Source organism: Trichomycterus rosablanca, unplaced genomic scaffold (genome assembly GCF_030014385.1).
Source record: "Trichomycterus rosablanca isolate fTriRos1 unplaced genomic scaffold, fTriRos1.hap1 scaffold_48, whole genome shotgun sequence".
Lineage (NCBI taxonomy): Eukaryota > Metazoa > Chordata > Actinopteri > Siluriformes > Trichomycteridae > Trichomycterus > Trichomycterus rosablanca.
This window is the reverse complement of record NW_026947247.1, coordinates 93,163-115,925: the sequence shown is the minus strand read 5'-3', so window position 1 is coordinate 115,925 and position 22,763 is coordinate 93,163. Positions and strand designations below refer to the sequence as shown.

The 22,763-nt window shown below is 36.7% G+C and overlaps 1 protein-coding gene across 4 annotated transcripts in view; it reads right to left on the bottom strand.

Moving 5' to 3' along the window:
* csnk1a1 (casein kinase 1, alpha 1) overlaps positions 1 to 22,763 on the bottom strand; it is a 45,435-nt gene that overhangs the window by 10,186 nt on the left and 12,486 nt on the right. For 3 of the 4 annotated variants that reach the window (XM_062990655.1, XM_062990657.1, XM_062990656.1), the window contains exons 3-5: positions 18,550 to 18,676; positions 18,336 to 18,434; positions 9,481 to 9,564 (exon numbers count right to left, since the gene is read on the bottom strand). In XM_062990655.1, the coding sequence (XP_062846725.1) occupies positions 9,481 to 9,564; positions 18,336 to 18,434; positions 18,550 to 18,676 (310 nt within the window). The remainder of the gene's footprint in view (positions 1 to 9,480; positions 9,565 to 18,335; positions 18,435 to 18,549; positions 18,677 to 22,763) is intronic. The other variant, XM_062990658.1, reaches the window with a different exon arrangement.

Genomic DNA, 22,763 nt, shown 5'->3' with positions numbered 1-22,763 from the left:
GGGAGGAAACCCACGCAGACACAAGTAGAACATGCAAAGTCTACACAAAAAGTACCCGTACCACTCCAACTGGAAATCAAAACCAGGACCTTCTTGCTGTGAGGCGACAGTGCTACCCACTAAGCCACCGTACCGCCCAAAAGGACCCAAAAACAACATGTCTGACCTTTTTTAAATCATGCGTGCATTCACACTTCAAAGTGTAAATTTTTGGGAAATACTGTAAAACAAGTGCCCATTTCATTGGAACTATCAGCAGGAAAGAAAAACCTACAGCAAACAGTCAAACTATATTGTTTACGTTCTTCAACAGTATAAAAGGGTAAGGTGGCAAAGTTCATAATAAATTATTACATGGAACTAATATTTATAAAATGTAATTATTTAGGCAAAGTATACATAATGTAAAGTGAAAATCTAGCAATGTGCAAAGAAAAACAGCCGAGCAATTAGTTAGTGGTACTTGGTGTCATTTGGTTCCGTACAGATTACTGTCTACTTAACCGAGTTATAACTGTAGTAAAATATGGCACCATCCTTTTTTAAAGAACAATGAAAAGGAAAACTGACCCAACACACTGACTCACAGGACAGATAATCTCCAAATAAAGTAAAAAAAACAAAAAACAAAAACAAAGTAGTGGTAAATCCTACCAAAAATCCTCCAATAGCACATGAACATCTCAACCAGGAAAGCATACACAAATGAAAATTGTATCTAAAGATAACTGCAGGCCTTGTTCTTTTCAAAAAGGGCAGCTTTAATTATTTCACTGTTAAAAAAAAACTGAGCAAAACGTTTGTGGAGCTGTGAAAACAAATGGTAACCAAGAACAAAAACATCTTGATAACCCACAAACCTTTTGGAATAATTTTCTGTGAACTGATTAATTGCAAGGTAGATTGCATTAGTTCTGGCATTACATTTTCACAGCATTCCACATAAAAGATCATACCAATAGTCAAAAGTGGTGGTGGAATGATATGGAGAGGCTTTAATGCTTTAGGGGCCAAGTAATTTGCAATAACTGACAATCACTAAGTCTTCTCTTTACCTGAAAATCCTGAAATAAATGTCTAAACAGATCAAAAGCTTAAGTGCAATTAGGTTATAAGGAAGAGTCAGTTGCTGTGTAAACATGTTTAGTGTTTACTCAGGTTGGTATTTTATAGATCTACAGTGTATCACAAAAGTGAGTACACCCCTCACATTTCTGCAGATATTTAAGTATATCTTTTCATGGGACAACACTGACAAAATGACACTTTGACACAATGAAAAGTAGTCTGTGTGCAGCTTATATAACAGTGTAAATTTATTCTTCCCTCAAAATAACTCAATATACAGCCATTAATGTCTAAACCACCGGCAACAAAAGTGAGTACACCCCTAAGAGACTACACCCCTAAATGTCCAAATTGAGCACTGCTTGTCATTTTCCCTCCAAAATGTCATGTGATTTGTTAGTGTTACTAGGTCTCAGGTGTGCATAGGGAGCAGGTGTGTTCAATTTAGTAGTACAGCTCTCACACTCTCTCATACTGGTCACTGAAAGTTCCAACATGGCACCTCATTGCAAATAACTCTCTGAGGATCTTAAAAGACGAATTGTTGCGCTACATGAAGATGGCCAAGACTACAAGAAGATTGCCAACACCCTGAAACTGAGCTGCAGCACAGTGGCCAAGATCATCCAGCGTTTTAAAAGAGCAGGGTCCACTCAGAACAGACCTCGCGTTGGTTGTCCAAAGAAGCTGAGTGCACATGCTCAGCGTCACATCCAACTGCTGTCTTTGAAAGATAGGCGCAGGAGTGCTGTCAGCATTGCTGCAGAGATTGAAAAGGTGGGGGGTCAGCCTGTCAGTGCTCAGACCATACGCCGCACACTACATCAAATTGGTCTGCATGGCTGTCACCCCAGAAGGAAGCCTCTTCTGAAGTCTCTACACAAGAAAGCCCGCAAACAGTTTGCTGAAGACATGTCAACAAAGGACATGTCTTCAGTCCTGATGAGTCTGATGAGACCAAGATTAATTTGTTTGGTTCAGATGGTCTCAAGCATGTGTGGCGGCAATCAGGTGAGGAGTACAAAGATAAGTGTGTCATGCCTACAGTCAAGCATGGTGGTGGGAATGCCATGGTCTGGGGCTGCATGAGTGCAGCAGGTGTTGGGGAGTTACATTTCATTGAGGGACACATGAACTCCAATATGTACTGTGAAATACTGAAGCAGAGCATGATCCCCTCCCTCCGGAAACTGGGTCGCAGGGCAGTGTTCCAGCATGATAATGACCCCAAACACACCTCTAAGACGACCACTGCTTTATTGAAGAGGCTAAGGGTAAAGGTGATGGACTGGCCAAGCATGTCTCCAGACCTAAACCCAATAGAACATCTTTGGGGCATCCTCAAGCGGAAGGTGGAGGAGCGCAAAGTCTCGAATATCCGCCAGCTCCGTGATGTCGTCATGGAGGAGTGGAAAAGCATTCCAGTGGCAACCTGTGAAGCTCTGGTAAACTCCATGCCCAGGAGAGTTAAGGCAGTTCTGGGAAATAATGGTGGCCACACAAAATATTGACACTTCAGGAACTTTCACTAAGGGGTGTACTCACTTTTGTTGCCGGTGGTTTAGACATTAATGGCTGTATATTGAGTTATTTTGAGGGAAGAATAAATTTACACTGTTATATAAGCTGCACACAGACTACTTTTCATTGTGTCAAAGTGTCATTTTGTCAGTGTTGTCCCATGAAAAGATATACTTAAATATCTGCAGAAATGTGAGGGGTGTACTCACTTTTGTGATACACTGTAAGTGTTAACTAGATAAAAATAAGTAGAAGTAAAATACTACTGACCAATAAAAAAAAAAACACAGTAAACAAAAATAAACCTTTATTTAATTTTCCAGACAACTTGTAAATTCTTTACAGAGAAACTGAACAGACTTTCAGAATTAGACACTGGTGTTCTTGGGCTGTGGTGATATGGTTCATGTACCTTTGCTAATTAGTTTTTTCATTTCTAATACCAATATTAAAAAACAGGTTGTTTTTCATTTTTCATGTCAAAAAACAATATTTAGAAAAATATGACATTGCACCCCATATTTGATGTGCAAGTATTTGCTCTATCTGCAAAAAATTTAATATTTTTAATAATTTAAAAAGTAAATTTTAATATATTGAATCTTGTACTAATGTGTTACTAGGTAGCTACTACAATCATTATTTTACTAAAATTCTTGATTTTTAGTCATTTGTAAAATTGTATTATTTATTGCTTCACACACACTTTAGGACTTTCTGTAATATAGCTGTAGTAAGTGGTACATGTCAGAATCATTATTATTATTCTTGGATGTATATTGGTCGAGAACGAGATGAAAAGAACCTTCAATGTCAGGCAAATGTCCAATATAAAACTAACTTTACCACAGAGGAGGATAGTGTCCAGTACTCCAATGTTCAGTAAGGGAAACCTTAAACATATGGGGTTTTTTTTTTTTTTTTTTCAGATAAAGCAAATATTTGCATGTCAAATATATAAAAAGGCAGAACAGCAAGGCATGTGTCATGCTATTTTTTTGTGTTCTACCTTTAACACTCCTTTCCGATTTTCCCCATCTTTTTACAGCAAAATATACACGCCAGTGCATGCACATGCTTGCACAGTTAGTTCTGGTTGAAGTGATAAGAAATGTTAAATTTAAAACAATTAAAACAATGAAATGGGGGGGAAACTATATTAAATTGTGTTGTGTTACACGATTTCTATAATGCCTTTATTTAGTACGTTCTGTAGCCACCCTTTGCTAAAATAATGGTTAGGATGGGCTTTTCATATGACTGAGATTCTAAGGTCCACTTATGGACTTTTCTCTAGAGCTTATAACACAGATTTTCTATAGGATTTAGGTCAAAGGAACAGGATAGCCATAGCAAACCCTTAATTCTATCAAAAGAGACATATGTAATCTTCCAGGCAAATTCACATCATCTGCCTTTTTAAACTTTGTGTTTACCTAACTCCAGTGTTGACCTAATGGTGAAAATTTTCAATTGATTAGCTATTTCCATGTAGCCATTCCTGATGTGTAGCTTAACAATCTTGGTTGCACAATTGCTGTATTTTATCTCTCATCTTGATCATAAGAAAATTACACCTGTTTGTCACCTACTACTTATACCACAGTAAAACAGGAAGATCAAGAAGACCAAAAAGACTAAAAACCTAAAATGAAAAAAGGAGGAGAGTATGGAGTTTCATCTTGAGGAGAAGAGACACAGAGGACCAGCTACGGCCGTATAAAGCAACATGTACTGGACTGCACTGACTACTGGCCAAAGATGGTTGCAGCAAGAAGAAGGTGCAAAAAACCCAGCTGCAAAGGCAACGGCAGGGTGACTTGTTTTAAGTGTGAAGTCTACCTCTTTCTTACCAAGGAGAAAAACTGCTTTAGGATCTTTCACACTGAGTGACATGCATGTATGCACACTTGCACCTTCTTGGTATATTTTCAATAAGAATAGTAAATTTTTCATTACAATTGCTAATCACACACTTACGTATACTGTACACAGACAGTTGTCTGAGTTTCTAATGGCTTTAACATTTTCAGTGAAGAAAAATTCAATCCAAAAAGTAAGTTGTATGATGTATGAAATTTCATGTTGCACTTAAAAAAAAGAAAAGAAAAAAGAATACCATTTCTGTTTTTGCATAAATGTTACCATATAGCAACGTACCAAAAGAACCCCCTTAAAATGTTTTTTTAAACAAAAATTAAATCTAGGAAATCTATGTTAATTTTAAGTGAAAAAACATGTTTTCCCACAATGGGTTAATAATGTGAGTTTATTAACAATCTTACTGACACCATAAGGAATAGTTTTATGTAGACATATTCTTCCTTTATAGTGATAAATGAAACAAAAAGCATATATTTTAGACATAAATACTGTTACACACAAATGTACTATTTCCCGAAAAGTCAGGATATTTTGTATAATGCAATAAAAAATAGAATCTGAGACTTGATGTAGGGGTTGAATTACTGTGCCACGGCAGTAATAACTAAATATTCTGCTACTATAAAAAACATTTTTGTTCATTCGCTAAAACGCTCATTCAACCGAAACACTCGAAGCAAAACCGAGCTCTGCACACAAGTTTGGATTTTTAAATCCTATCTTTAGTGGCTGTGAACGTGTAGTGTTTTATTACTAGAGGTGGGCACACAAGTTAAAAAAGGAATAAAAAGACCTGCTGCCAAAAACTCAAAATACAGTACAGTGTGGTACCCTTCTGTGTATGAAACTGCATAGTCACAGGCCAAGCAAATTGCCTATGCCAACACCTATTTAACATCAAAAGCACTAACAATAGGTACCTAGTGATTTGTGACTTGCACAAAATAAGAGCAGTGTTCAGTGATTCATTTTTTGTGGTCTGAGAGTGTGTCTGGATATTTGTCAAGGACTTGTTTGGAGAAAAGTGTTTTGTCACGAACAAGTGTATGTTAAAGGAAGTTCAAGGAAGGTTGCACAAGTGTCACCCATGAAGGAGGAGCCGGACGCCCATTCTTGTCCAATACTGATGACAACATTGAGCATGCTTGTGAATGTATTCTGTTGGATAAGTGAGACACAGTGGATTATGTGGCAAATCATTTGCAAATCAGCCATGGCTCTGCCTATGCAGTAATCCACAACAGACTTGGGTTTTGAAAAGTTTGTGCAAGATGGGTACCGAAACAACTTGCAGAAGAGCACAAACAGGAGCGTTTGGACAACTGCAAACAAAATTTAGACTGATACTCTGAGGAAGGTAAAAATTTCACACAAAAAAAAAAAAAAAAAAAAAAAAAAAAAAAAAAAAAAAAAAAAAAAAAAAAAAAAAAAAAAAAAAAAAAAAAAAAAGAATCATTACTGGTGACAGACAAGAGTATAGAGTGGAAAAATCCTCAATCACAGACCAAGAAAAAATTAAAAAAAGTCAACCATCAGCTGGAAAATTTATGGGATTGTTATGGGTAGGTACTGAAACATTATCAGGAAAAAGGTTCTACAATCAACAGTGCTCGTTACAGTGAGATGCTCACTAAAGGAGGACTGCTATGTAAGGACATTGTGTTGTTGCATGACAATGCACATCAGCACACCTCTGCCCATACTGTCAAAACTTTCCAAAAAACTTCATTTCAAGGTGTTAAAGCATCCTTCCTATAGTCCTGATCTTGCCCCATCAGTCTAATGGGACTTTAGTTTCCCTGAAAGAACCCATACAAGGACAAAGATTTACGTCTGAAAACGAGGTTAACACAGCTGTGCATTTGTGGCTCGCAGCTTAGCCTAAAACATTTTAATGAGGGAATGCGAAAGCTTGTTGACAGATGGATAAAGTGCATTAAAAGGCAGGGAGTTGTCAAAAAATGATGTATTTATCTTTTCTGAAAGTCGAATAAAAAAAAGCCTCATACAAGTCTCATACATTAAAAATAAGCTATTTATATTACATTTTTTAGTGTAGCACCATCTTGTCCTAACACAGCATGTGACGACAGCGTGTTGGTTGCCTTGGAAACCCTACATTAGTTTATTTTTATTTTTTTATTTAACCTTTATTTAACCAGGCAAGTCATTAAGAACTGCTTCTTATTTACAATGGCGGCCTGGCAAAAAGCAAAGCCTCTTGAGGAACAATCATACAAACACATTTACATAAGACATTGAAAACAAACAACAATGATCACAATACAATAACACAGTCGAATCACCCAGCAACAGTATAAAAAAAGAATCAATTTGTCATACAGCTGCATGTATCTCTTAAGATATCTGTAATTTGTTTTTTAAAAGATGTCTTAGAAATAAATGGATCCAGCCTTAGTTTCTTGCAGTTTGTCCCAGTCTATGGCTGCAGCCACTTGAAATGATGACTGACCAAAAATGGTGTTCGTTTTAGGAACCTTCAGTGAAATACGATGAGCAGCGCGAGTATAATAAACTGAAGATGAGGTTTGCAATAAATGACACAAATAGGGAGGAGACAAACCAAGCAGGGTTTTGTATATGAGCATAAACCAATGAATAGCATGACGAGTGTGTAAAGATGGCCAGTTCACAGTAGAATAAAGGGTACAATGATGTGTTTTATATGGAGCATTTATCGCAAACCGAATGGCAGTGATAAAGTATGTCTAGTTTCAGAAGATCACTTTTACGAGCTGACCTGTACATAACATCACCAAAATCTAACAAGGGGAGGATGGTCATTTGTACAAGTTTCAGTTTAGCAGATCGGCTAAGAGAGGCCCGCATTCTATACAGAGAGCCTACTTTTGATCTAACCTTAGATTGTAATTTACTAATGTGATATGAAAATGTCAGTGTGCTATCTAGCCATATGCCCAAATATTTATACTCAGAGACCTGACTTAAAGTAGCCCCGTCAACAGTGATGTCATGGACTGCTTGGTGAACCGAACCTCTTTTGCCAAACCACATTACCTTAGTCTTGGTGGTATTTAACACAAGAACTAAATTAGAAAAGGCCTGTTGGACAATCAAAAAGCTATCCTGGAGCGATGAAAATACTGCCTCCGGAGATGGACCAATAGCATACAGAACTGTATCTTCCGCATAAAAATGGATTAATGTGTCTTCAACAGAGTAAACAATGTTGTTTATGTATAAATAGAATAATGTTGGACCTAAGATCGAACCCTGAGGCACACCTTTAGTAACAGATAGAGGCTGTGAGATAAATTGTTCTGATTTAACTCGTTGCACCCTATCCGCAAGATAATTTGAAAACCACGCCAGTGAGTGATCCGAGACTTCAATACTGACCAACCTATCTAAAAGCGTTGAATGATCAACAGTGTCAAAAGCCTTAGCCAGATCAATAAATGTAGCTGCACAACACTGTTTAGAATCTAACACAGAAACTATATCATTCAAAATTTTAAGAGTTGCAGTGACACACCCATATCCCGATCTGAAGGCAGCCTAATAATAAGTGGAATAAGTAGCAATTTACACAATACAATAATAGTACAAGCACTATTAAAAGTAGTGTAATTGTGAAGCTTTATTAGTGTGCTCTCACCAAATTAAATATAAAATACAACTATAACATGTTTTAACCTTTAGTTACTTCTTCAGATAAAACAGTCATGGAGGATCTAGAGCATCAAAATCACTAGGCTTAGACTAAAACCCACACTGGACAAGCAAGCAATCTATTAGAGGACATCACACAATATAAATAGGACTGGTTTATTCTGGTTAAAGTCATACAGTAAAATTGTATTTAAGCATTCTGGACCTCAAACTAGGATGCCAAAATTAACTGAATAATCTGATAACTGTCACTGTTCAATTAATGCACTGGTTTAAAAAGTCATTTAAATTTATTTCAAGAAAGCCACATTAATATGAAATTCAGTGATGTGTTTAATATTTTGATAAGCACTCTTATCAATAAGGAAATTGTCAATTAATAACAGAATTATTAAAAAATTATTTAAAAAAACAGGAAAATATTTGTGCCATCACGATTAAGAATCAAAGGAGCATTACTGAATATTTTAAGTTTAAGGTTCAACAACTACAGTTAACATAAAAAAAAAATCAGGGCAAGGCCAATATCAGTATCAAATACAGATGACCTTTGATCACTCAGACAGCACTGCATTAAAAACTAACTTGCTTCTGTTCTTAAATATAACCCCACTGGCTCTATAATACATTTAAAATCCTGCCAGTATCACTGTCTCTCCAAATGCAAGTTAGAACTCCATGACGCAAAATGAGAGACGTATCAACAACATTCAGACAAGTAAACATCCACATGATCAAGCTCTTCTAAGGTGCACTGTAGCAAAGTGAGTCCAACATTCAAAACATTTTTAAAACTAAAAGACCTCATGCTCTCCAAAGAGAAAAAGAACCCTTCTGATTGTTACCATCACAAAATTTAAAAGCCAGCATGTGTCACAGTACAACTTACACATCTGTAAAGGCACCATTCATGCTGAGAGTTACATTCCCCTTTGAAGCACCAATTTGGAGAAATACTGAGGTAATTCTTATGACAAGATCATTAATCTAATTAAATTGATAAACAATACTGCCCCACAGAATTCTCAACAGGCAGAGAAAAACATAAAAATTATGGAAACAACTGAATGGGAAGGGGCAAAAATTCATTGTGCACAAACCTGAAGCACATTAAAGTGGTGTAAAAGCAAGTTTTCCACAACCAGTGCAAATTTTTCTGAGAAGAAAAAAAAAGGGAATAGTAGCAGTCAGGGAAAAAAACCTACTTGGTGTTAGCAAGTACTTTCGTCAGCCCATTAAATAAAGGTCAGTGATACCTGGAGAACGTGTTTAACATGTGTCTGGTTTAATGCCAAAACAATATTTATTACGCATAGCAAATATATAGGGCAGAATTATTAGGCATTTTCAGACCTGGTTTAATCCTGAGAAAGATGGATCCTGAGAAGAGCTAACAGCCAAGCTTCTTTTCCTCTTCCCCACTGGAGATTCTAAACACTAAACAGACAATAGAGGGTGCAGTGCATCAAACAGTATTGCTAACAACCCTACATGGCCAGCGCAGACAGGCAACACCAAGGCTTGGGGGGGGGGAAGTGAGAAAAGGCACAACAAAGAAGGGGAAGAAAGTCCACTAAAATCCTTTATACACTGTACAAGCATTCTAGACCAAACATTAAACACCTTTTCAGGAAAACAACTGCAAAGCTGCAACAAAATGCAAGGCCCAAATACACTGCATTCTAGTGAATGTTTTACATTTTTTTTTTGTGGCTGATTTTATTCATGCTGCACGCTTTTAGTTCAATACTCGCACGTCATACACTACAGTATGATTTTGATTTTAGGATGAAAATGTGAGCTAAAAGAGCTAACAAACAAGTAACACAAGAAAAGTGCAAAAAAAAAAAATGCACTTTGAAATAAAATTGAAAAAGTGAAAATAGAAAAATAAATAATAAACAAAAATCCAAATAGATCCCACTTGTATTATTAATCCTGCAGCTAAATCAACTTAACTTTCGGTAAGGAAGAGGATAAAGCCCTTTTGAATTTACAGAATTCAGAGGACTAAAAAAAAGGTGCTGAGGTCATAAAGGGTGTGTGTACATTTGTATGATTAACCTAACTGACCAAACAGATGTAGTTTAGCTAAATGCTAAAAATGGTAGACTGAATTAATACCCAGCCAGCTCTAGTATTAATAGCATAATTAATTAATTAACATGTGCATTTTTTATTTTATAAACTTTAAATGGTTTAATTTGTATTGGATTAAAACCTCTCAAAAAGTCACAAACAATACTCAAGTGTCCAATCCCAACTCTTGAATGCTATTTTTCCCAGGAGACATGGCTAACTTCTTATTTCAAACATTTGAGGCACTACTTCATAACGACATATTAAAACATCAGATTAAAGCAACAGCCTAGTAAATGTTAAAATGCTATTAAAATTGTACTTGACCATGCCAAGGGGCAGTACTGCTTTAGTAGTATTGTAAAACCTACATGAGAAACACCAAGTCGGAGGAGACTGATGTTGCAGTGCTGAATACTGGACAGGCCATTCGGGTAAAAAAAAAAAATCTAGTTTATGCTTTGATAAATATAGGGTAAATATTAGGGCTGTCACACGATTACAATTTTTAATCGAGATTATTCGCAATTCTCAAAAATAAGGAAGCAAAATTTTAACAGTTATGCACATTTTTATTGCAAGAAAATGTTTCCCAATAAAAAACTTAATAGATAGATAGACAGACAGACAGACAGACACTTTATTCATCCCGAAGGGAAATTATTGGTCTCCAGTAGTTTAACAAGCAAAAGAAACTAAACTAATACAAATAAAGTAAGTAAGAGTGTGGCGATTGTACAATATGCAAATATATATATATATATATATATATATATATACAGTGTATCACAAAAGTGAGTACACCCCTCACATTTCTGCAAATATTTTATTATATCTTTTCATGGGACAACACTATAGAAATAAAACTTGGATATAAGTTAGAGTAGTCAGTGTACAGCTTGTATAGCAGTGTAGATTTACTGTCTTCTGAAAATAACTCAACACACAGCCATTAATGTCTAAATGGCTGGCAACATAAGTGAGTACACCCCACAGTGAACATGTCCAAATTGTGCCCAAAGTGTCAATATTTTGTGTGACCACCATTATTATCCAGCACTGCCTTAACCCTCCTGGGCATGGAATTCACCAGAGCTGCACAGGTTGCTACTGGAATCCTCTTCCACTCCTCCATGATGACATCACGGAGCTGGTGGATGTTAGACACCTTGAACTCCTCCACCTTCCACTTGAGGATGCGCCACAGGTGCTCAATTGGGTTTAGTCCATCACCTTTACCTTCAGCTTCCTCAGCAAGGCAGTTGTCATCTTGGAGGTTGTGTTTGGGGTCGTTATCCTGTTGGAAAACTGCCATGAGGCCCAGTTTTCGAAGGGAGGGGATCATGCTCTGTTTCAGAATGTCACAGTACATGTTGGAATTCATGTTTCCCTCAATAAACTGCAGCTCCCCAGTGCCAGCAACACTCATGCAGCCCAAGACCATGATGCTACCACCACCATGCTTGACTGTAGGCAAGATACAGTTGTCTTGGTACTTCTCACCAGGGCGCCGCCACACATGCTGGACACCATCTGAGCCAAACAAGTTTATCTTGGTCTCGTCAGACAACAGGGCATTCCAGTAATCCATGTTCTTGGACTGCTTGTCTTCAGCAAACTGTTTGCGGGCTTTCTTGTGCGTCAGCTTCCTTCTGGGATGACGACCATGCAGACCGAGTTGATGCAGTGTGCGGCGTATGGTCTGAGCACTGACAGGCTGACCTCCCACGTCTTCAACCTCTGCAGCAATGCTGGCAGCACTCATGTGTCTATTTTTTAAAGCCAACCTCTGGATATGATGCCGAACACGTGGACTCAACTTCTTTGGTCGACCCTGGCGAAGCCTGTTCCGAGTGGAACCTGTCCTGGAAAACCGCTGTATGACCTTGGCCACCATGCTGTAGCTCAGTTTCAGGGTGTTAGCAATCTTCTTATAGCCCAGGCCATCTTTGTGGAGAGCAACAATTCTATTTCTCACATCCTCAGAGAGTTCTTTGCCATGAGGTGCCATGTTGAATATCCAGTGGCCAGTATGAGAGAATTGTACCCAAAACACCAAATTTAACAGCCCTGCTCCCCATTTACACCTGGGACCTTGACACATGACACCAGGGAGGGACAACGACACATTTGGGCACAATTTGGACATGTTCACTGTGGGGTGTACTCACTTACGTTGCCAGCTATTTAGACATTAATGGCTGTGTGTTGAGTTATTTTCAGAAGACAGTAAATCTACACTGCTATACAAGCTGTACACTGACTACTCTAAGTTATATCCAAGTTTCATGTCTATAGTGTTGTCCCATGAAAAGATATAATGAAATATTTGCAGAAATGTGAGGGGTGTACTCACTTTTGTGATACACTGTATATGCAAAAAAACTATGTACAAATTGTGCATCTGGTACATGTAATAGAAGCAGTAGCGTATCTATTATTATTAACAATTTATACAGATATATAAGAATAAATATAGAAATAAAGATATATAATAAATAAAAATATATAAAATGATAAAATTATTAAATTTAAATTATCTTTAGAAATCCCGCCAGTGCCTATATCGAGTTGTTAACAGATAACCATCTTTCAGCCAGTTATTTAAAATGAAAGTCTTTTCCTGTTCATAACCCTGTCAATGGAAACAGGCGCTCAGAGTACTACAATCAACCATTTTTAGATGCAACAAGTAGAACGTCATGTAGACCCACATCGTTAATTATGTTAAAGCGTCTACAGTCCATTGCAATCCATTTAACGACAGTGTTTGTAATGTTCCCACGACGTGTATAGTTCATGGGTTTTCCATCCAAATTCCTCTGAAATAAAGTTGTCCGAGCTCATTTTGCCTGTATCGCGTATGCATGCGCACAGATGCCTGACGAGACAAATGCGTGCTCTAACCAAAGATTATATTGAGTGCAATCAGTAATTGTAATTTTTTCTACAGATAATTTCTCACGCTTTTTAAAAACAAAAATTATTAATTAAAACACGCTACATTTTGCAATATGTAGCAGCAGCTAGAGTAGTGCCTAGTTCACACCACACTATTCTTGCCCTGATTTTCACTCGGCGACTGGTCTGCGCTAGATTTGCCGGCTCAGGAGCAACTCGGCGTTCGCTAGGCAATCGAAACTCAGCTCTCAATCACTATGTGTGAACTACCCAACAACTCGATCCGAGCGGCTCGCCAAGCGTTCGGATCGAGATTTCTAGCATGTCAGATATCTCAATCTGAGTTGCACAACTGGCAATGAGTGCTATGTCGAAAAGCCAATGAGAACGCAAGATACAGTGTGAGGGGAAACACATGGGAGGAGTGTAAAAGGTGGTTAAAGGTGGAAAATCAGAAAGTCGTGTAGTGTGAACTTGGCATAATTTGTAACTCACAACCGCAAACTGGAAAAAGGCCTGTTATCGCTATACAGTATAAACACAATGTTAGGGATGTCCCGATCACGTTTTTTTGTTCCCGATACCAATCCCGATTATTAATTTTGATCCCGATCCGATACCGAGTCTCAAACCGATACTTGTATTTTCTAGATATTGTCTAGATAAGAACTGGATAATACTGTTCACACAGTGCACACTTCAAGTACATTACAGTTATTCACATTAATCCAGTGTATATGTTTAACAACTAAATAGCTCTGCAGTGCTGAAGGGAAAAATGCTGCATCCAAACTATTGGCCTAATGTTTTTGTATTTTTACAAAATCAATCAAAATGAGTGAGATAATTACAGTTTTGCTTTAAACTTTACATTAGAAGAAAAAAAATCTGTTTAATGCAGTGATGCACTAAAAATGAACAGAAATCTGTGTAGCAGCTTAACTTGAATATAAGAAAATAAGTTACTTGAAAGCATTACAGTAAAACCTGAAATGGAAAGGCTCTTGTTATTAAGGAAAGCCAGTTCTTAAAGTGCTTGTATTGTGACAAGGGTTTGATGGACGTTTGTACACGAAGTGAGTGTGTTTTGACCCTTTAGGCCTTCCATAGAACATGAAACAGTGTGCTTGACTCAGCTGTCCGGTATTCGGTACTGTAACAGAAGTTAATAAAGTGTTCTGCTCCCGACAATATGTGAATATACCGTGTATTTATTTCTTTATTAAACGAGTGCATCACTACGTTGTTTCGTAAACCGGTGTGATCCTTGACTCACACACCATATAAACAGTAAAATTCTACAGTAATGAACGCAGCTCTGCTACTACCGGCTCGTGAAGCGCTTGCATTACAGACGTTACACTTCACTGTTGGACTTGTTTTACCTTCCAGTTTAAACTATTTCCACACACCGGACATGCTGACGTAAAACAAAAGATCGGGATTAAGATCGGGTTTAATAAAGCCGATTCCGATCAATTAAAAAATGCCTTGATCGGCCCCGATACCGATCTTTGAGATCGGATCGGGACATCCCTACACAATGTTGCTGTGTTAAAGCAGGGCAAATTACCACAGTGACATATGTTTAAAGTGCCACAAACATAGCCCAATGAAAATCATTTGATTAAAAATTTTATTCTCAATTCATTTTTTAAATCGTGATTAAAATTTTAACATGTTAATCGTGTTAATTACCTCAATTAACGACAGCCCTACTAAATATAGGTTTTTACTTCAGGTAAACACTGGTTATAATAGGGGTTGGGCTGTGGGGTAGGGTGGCAAGAAAACACCCGAACCCGACTACATTTTGCAAAAACCTACATCAAGTCTGCCAAAAGCTTGTGAGAAAATGTCTAACAATCTAATCAGACCAAGGTTAAACCTCCTGGCCATAATTTCAAAAAAGGATGTTTGGCCCAAAAAAAAAAAAAAAACCTGCGCATAACCAAAAGAACACATCTACAAGCATAGTGGTGGCAGCATTATGCTTTGGGGCTGGTTTTCCATTTTCTGGAAATGGGGCTTTAGTTAAGGTTGAGAGAACTATGAACAGTTCCAAATATCAGTAATTTTTGAAACACAAAACCTTTAGGCATCTGCTAAAAAGCTGAAGACAAATATCACCTTTCAGCATAACAAAAAATACCTCCACATGAACAAAAGAACAGCTTCACTAGATGATGATCAAAGTTTTGGAATGGTCAAGCCAGAGTCCATACCTGTATACTATTAAAAATCTGTGAGGTGACCTAAAAATTGCTGAGCACAGATGCTGGCTTTACAATCTGACAGATTTAGGGCACTTTTGCAAAGAGGAATGGGCAAACCCTGGCAAGTCACAATGTGCTACGCTGATAGACTCCAACCCAAATTCTAAAGGTGCTTAAACAAACAAAATATAAGTTTAAAAGTGTGCACATTTATGCAAAACGAGAATTGAATAAATTCATATAAAAAAATAAAAAAAATACTAAAACGTTTTTTTGCCTAAATAAAATGTTACTTATTTCAGTTCAACAAGCTTGACACTGGTTTTGTGGAATCTTCACCTATTCTTCTGGTGCAAAAGCTTGTAGCTATTCAAGGTTTAATGGCTTTACTGCTTTAACTAATTCTTCTTTAATTTTGTCAATGCATTATTTTCCCACTTTTTCTTCAAATGTAGCTACTATACAAACTTCTCCACTGCATTTTACCTCTACCGCTGCAGACCTTCCACTCCTGATTCAGAAGTGCCTCAACCGTCACACGCCCTCTTCATTGTGTGGAGGACCAACCGTTCCTTTTTCACCTGCCCAATGGGGATCCATAACACGAATGGACGCAATCTCCATTATTACCGTCTCATTGCGCAGGCACCATCAATCAGCCAGCAGAAGCTGTAATTGCAGCAGTTATGTGGAGACCCTGTTCAGTCACTGTCCCACCCCCTACAGAAACACAGTCAACGGTGTACCTGAATAGGCGCCTGGCTGGCTGATAGCAGTGCTGAAATCTTACCAGTGTACCTCATTCTCTTTTTCACGCATTTACGCACGTGTGTGTGTGTGCGTGTGTGTGTATATGTATGTATGTATGTATATATATATATAAATAAATGTATGTGTGAGTATTTACTCAACTAATATATACACACACTTCTCAATTTGATTTGAAGCCATTTCTTTACTGTAAAAACATGTTTTAACCTTTTAATCCATCGTCAACTGTATGTATGCAATTTTGTATATCGGATTGCTATATTCGAACTTGAATTTATGTAACACTGAATGTTCAAGGACACTATTCTGCTAAACAGCACTTAAAATATAATTCTTCACTTTTAAATGAATAGCTTCCTCCTGATCGGAGTTGCAAGGGGTTTGGGGTTTTGCAGTGGGAGCAAAAGAGAAACACACACTGAATAGGAAATCAATCCAACAGAAGTATCACTCACAAGCACTCATTTCTACATAAGTAGAGGCAATTTAAAGCAGCCAATTCACATTCTGAATATTTTGGTATATGGAGAAAAAAAATTGGTGTACACAGAAAAAAAAAATCAGACAGGGGTGTGCAAAACTTCAAAAACAGTGACAACAAAAAAAATCAAAGCAATGCCACCAGGACCCAGGCTTCTGTGTCACACATCTACACCACCTGCCTTTTCCAATTACATTATAGGACCCAATAAAGGCTGTGATAGAGAACACATGCAGTCACTGATATGAAAAAAATAAGTGTGTGTAATTTAGGAAAGAAAATTTGAAAATAAAAACATTCATAGTTTTATGCAAGCATTCTGTTTGTTCATTATAGAATCAAGCATTTTAGTCCTCTCACAAACCCTGTCTCGTATTGCCCTCTGTCCTGCAAAATCTTACATTTCTGATCCATGTATACTAGTTAATTGTATGCATTGAGCTGATAAACAACTTGCTAAGTATACACTAGAGAGGAGAAGCAAAGTGAAAACTGTCTAAGCTTTTGCATACACACAAGAATCACAGCAGAACACTGGCAACTGCATAGATTAGTACAAGGTATAAACTAATTACAATACTTACATCAATATAAAAGCTGTCATCAAAACAAGTGAAATAAAAGTAGTTTTGCTCCTTGCTTTGAAAATACAATTTAAAGCTAAAATGTCAACTCACACATATCCAAAAAAAGAAAACCAAAGTTATACATAACTGCCATATAAAGAGAAAAGTTTTTTTGTTGTTTTTTTTTTAAGTTAAATTGAGCCTTAATTTTAATGAAAATCTTCCAAAAACAAAAAAAGTCGATGTTACATTCGTAAGGAACTTTATAGAGCCCTATTTGTAAAGTTGCAACAGATCATTTTAATAAAGCTTCCTACATATAAAAGAAACCAAACCAAACTAGGTACACATTCCTGGCAACTTTGATCACAATCAATGTTTGTACAAGGATAAATTCTAAGAGGGTGAGGGGGGGGAAAAAAAACTGGGGTTTGAAAATTCCTATTCTTTTTGCACAACAGGCAGGGAATGCACATCTAACAGCAAACACAAAAAAAAAAAAAAAAAAAAAAATTAAAATTAAAAAAATTTAACAAAATTAACAAAATAATAATAAAATGCAGTACATTGTTGTTGGATGTCACATTTTTAAAATTATTTTCTATAAATAAAACAATAATTAAGGCTGACATTTACACAGACACAACATGGTAAACACATTTATTCAAGAATGCACTCGTCAATATTAACATACTTCACTGATTCAGTATCTGGTAAAAATGTCCAGTATTTAGTTTGTTCCTAGTTAAATCTGTTATTGCAGTTGCAGATCTTAGTCTAATGAACATCAATGCTTTAACTTTGCCAAATGTTGCCTGTCTGCAAGGGCACACAATTTTAAACATCAAACAAACAGTCAGGCAACTTATGATACTTGGAATGCAACATAATTAACATAAAGCAGAATCAAGTCGGATCCAAAATGTACAACATAGTTTGTTTGCACCACATGCTTTCAAAGTGTCCTAACACTACACACATTTTTAATATTTCTCAATATACCAAATCCTATGAACACCCCAAAGATCGCAGCACATTTTTTGAACTACTTAAATAGCATTAATAGCAATTGCACAAAAACTCTGAAAGCCAATATGCATCATTTGCTAATATTAAATCAACATGACAACAATAACTTTGTAGTAGCTTTTGTGTTTTTTTTACAATTAGGTTTAAAAGGTGCTGAGCTCTTACCTTGTTACAGTGACGGCCAATACCCATTAAAAAGTTGTCTGGCTTGATATCTCTATGGATGAAATTTTTTGTGTGCACATACTCAATTCTGCTGATCATCTACCAACACAAGAAGATAGTTTGTTTCATAAAATTAATGGCTAAATGACTACCTGGGGTTTGCAAACGTTTACAAATTTTTTATTTTTTTTTATAAAAAAATTCTTTCACCTACCTGATCTGCAAGCATAAGAACTGTTTTCATTGTAAATCTTCGAGAGCAGAAGTTGAAGAGGTCCTCTAAACTGGGCCCAAGAAGATCCATCACAAGGACATTGTAGTCTTTTTCTTGGCCATACCACCTAACAAAAACATGCAAAGCAAAAGTCTTTTCAGAATTAATCAGGCAAACTAACCAAGCCGTCTCAGCATTATGCCTATAATTCTGTGAAGTGAATCAGACAGTATTGCAAGATGGTATACAAAAATATTTGGAAATTTGTGCACTATTGTAGTTCTGTATCTGTGCAGCTGGAGAGACAATTCCCCCTAAAATTGTAAAAGGTAGAAAGTGTGCTAATTAAAGATAAAATGCAACAAAGTAAACTGACATATACACTGTGTATAACATAGTATTTGCATTATAAATTTGTCTAAATAAACAATCAGTACATCCACGCAACATAATGCAACCCTAGACAATGCAAATTTGTAATATAATGTCTAAATGTGCTGTTTTTACAAATGCTTTAACTAGGGCTGGGCGATATCGCAAAAAAGTTAAATCTTGATTATTTTCAAATTTATTACCGATTCTTGATTCCGATCACAATTAATATTTGTTTGTTCTTGTATAATGCAATTTTAAAAGACTCAAATTTCTTTTTTTGCATTTTAATTTAAAAGACTGCAAAAGTGCAAAAATAGTAACAGTACAACTTATAATTATCCTATCACAGGACTTTATAACTTTATATTTGATTTTGTCTTATGTGACTGGGTGGTGGATGTAGGTGGCACGTTCTGCCTCTAACAATATGGACTACAATTCCCATGCTCTCACAGCCAATCCTGATCGGTCTCCATAGTTTCGATTCAGTTCAGCTGTGTTCAATTCCATGAATCTTATAATGTGTCTCTCACTGCGAAGTATTGCCGTCTGTGTTTGCATGCATACCGAGCGGTCCTTATTTCCGAATCTAGCCGTTACTGTGTATAACCCTTGTTGTCTTTTGTTTACTGTTTTTGCCTGTGCTGCACCCTTTGGTTTTCTCTGCCTCTGTTTATCCTCTGGTTTTGGACTATTTTTGACCTTTTGATATTAAACTTTCTTTGATATATATTCCGCAAACATCTGTTCAGTTTCTGCCTCAAGACATGTTGGCATTTTCATTAAAATATAAGGTTTGTAAACTAGTACAATCGCGATTGTCACATTTCTAACATTGTGTGAAAACGTTAATTCGAATTAACCGAATTAATTGTGAAAATCGCCTAGCACTAGAACTTTAACTACATGAAATGAATACATTACATTTTCGGCATTTAGCAGATGGTCTTATACAAAAATCCAACAGTTCAAGAACACAAATCTGCTGAAACCCTGTTAGAACAATTTTTTTTGCATGTTAGTTCTCAGTAGGGATGCACCGATCCGATATTAAGATCGGATATCGGTCCCGATATTACCAAAATGAGATGGATCGGATATCGGATAATCAGGCCGATCCATGGGTCCGATACGTTCACTTTAGTTCGTTTGCGGCGCATGCTAAGCCCATACAGGACGCGCTGCTGACGTATGGCGTATAACACAAACAAAAAGAGCAACATGGAGCGAGCCAAAGAGTCAGCTGCATGGAGGTATTTCACGCTTGCTATGCTAACAAGTTCGATGGCAACATGTTTATTACTCATGTTTAGCTGCTATATTTTATTTTGAATTAGTTTGCACTAAATATTTACGGATAAGTTTATTTGAAAAAGTTATTTAAGCTACTACTGTTTTTCTCATTGTCAGCAGCCACATTATGAGTGTGTTCGAAAACCTAAGGAGCTGCCTTGCTGTCTACATAAGCGGCTGCCTCAGTAGAGAGGATTCTAATAAGTCATCAACTTATAAGTCAGGTTATTCGAACGCGCTACTTACACAGCGATTCCATCGGGTTTTGCATTTAGCATCTTGCCATTAAAAACAGTGAACTGAGGTAGCACAGCGCTAACGTCAATATAACATTTCCCTTCATGTACCGATAACCGTTACATTTCATGACAAGCTCGAACTTGCAAATAAAAACACTCGGTATAAGTTTATACAAGTTAAAAATCAGTAATATTTTATTTACGTTTGATAATAACTCCATTCGTTTCTCCGCCCCGTCAGCTATGTTTATTTTTCTGTAAGAAAAGCGCACCCGACCCGCAATGAATGCTGGGATTGATTTGGTCACCAAGGCAGCGTCGGATGCTTACTCGTTGAGTGAAAATAACACTGAAATATTAAGATGCCTGTTTATTATTTTATTGACAAATAAATAGCAGTTCAGTACATTTATATCTGTGTTAATTATATTTTGTTTTGCAAACTTAGTAATGTTTAAGTCAATCCTGATGCCTCAAGTCTTTCCCACATGATAAAGTATACGGTTTATTAATTCAACAATGGTATCGGATCGGTATCGGCCGATATGCAAAGTATATGTATCGGATCGGTATCGGAACTGAAAAAGTTGGATCGGTGCATCCCTAGTTCTCAGCTTAAGTGTTATATGAAGAGGGGGGTTTTAATCATGTTTTGAAGACTTTGAGAGACTCTAATGTTCAGACAGACAGAGAAAGTTCATTCCACCACTTGGGTGCTAGTACAAAAAAAAGAGCATTGATGTGCATCTTTTCCGAATTCTGGCTGGAGGATAAGGACGAGCAGGACTAGAGGCTCGGAGGTTGCGTGGTACAAAGCAGGGCATGATGAGTTCTCTATGGTAGTTTGGAGCTGGTCCATTTTCAGCTTTGTAGGCAAGATTCAGGGTTTTAAACTGAATGCAAGCAGATACAGGAAGCCAGCGAAGAGAAGGCAGCAATGGGGTGATGTGTCAGCGTTTAGGTTGAATAGAAAGAATGGTGTTTAATTCTTAAAGATCAATAATGCGGTCGTACATGCCTAACAAAGGAAACATGTTTTTTGGCAAACAGGAATACTTTGGTAATTTAAACAGTACTAAAGGGCTAACAAAAATCTTCAGTGGTACAGCTAAACAGGCCTGTTGTCATGTACGTACACACTTGGTATGTACACTTGGTAACTTTTCAGTATCTATATTTGGCAGACTTATTTTACTTGGCATTATAAACTTAAAAGCACCATTTTCAAGTTTTTGCCACAGCTAAAACAATGCTTTTACAGCTGCTTTTAGACTTTAGGCCAATAACAAAACAGGCAAAATTAGTTTTTTTTTTAATTCAATTTAGCTTTTATTTCAATAAAGACAAAAAGGTAAACAGCTATTTAGTACAGTAAGTCCTCATGTATAATAATGAATTGCCAATTCTTTTCTAAAAAAAAAGAGCTGCAATCCAGTCTCACAAAATAAAAATTTCATTCAAATTGCATTATAAAAGTACTACAATAAAACAAAGTAGTAACTGAACAATTACAAGAATAGTTCAACTGCTGCAGCTGTTTTTAAAGTGCATTCCAGAATTACAGTGCATCAGTCTATGTTAACACATAACTAGAAGGTCAGTGTGTTAAAAAAAAAAAAAAATCATTAAAATATTTCCCAATTAGTCAAAATTTTCACAATGAAAATGATCACAAATTAAAATTGTGTCCTGCAAAGAATATTTCCTGTGAGGAAAGTTAGAAACCTGTTAGGTCATGTCTCTAACATGGCAGCCATTTTGAATAGGGCTGGGGATCGATTCGATTCCGATTCACAAGGTCCCGATTCGATTCGATCTTCGATTCGATTTTCGATTCAATTTCGATTCAACACATTTAGGCATATTTGAGTTACATTAACAGGTTTTGTTTAAATATGTACAGATGTTCAGAGAACGAATTTGATAATTGTACAAAGAACACTCATTATTAAAAATATTTGTGTATTTTGTTTACATAAATAATTAATCCAAAACAGAAAACAGTAACATTCATATTTTATTATTATTTTATATGTCTGACACGCTACAACATTGTAAATGTAATGTAAACATACACCTGGCTGTTGAACAGCTTATGCCAAGTTTACACTACACGACACTCTGATTAACACCTGGTCGCTGTAATGTTCACACTACACGACTGATCGGCGATGGGGGGTTTTACACTACACCATCTATCACCAGGGGGAATCACAGGCGAGCTTCTCTGGTCTCCAAAACTACGTTTTGTCACGAAAACACACGTGAGAAGTGATGAAAGGTTTAATGATACCACGTCCAAACATG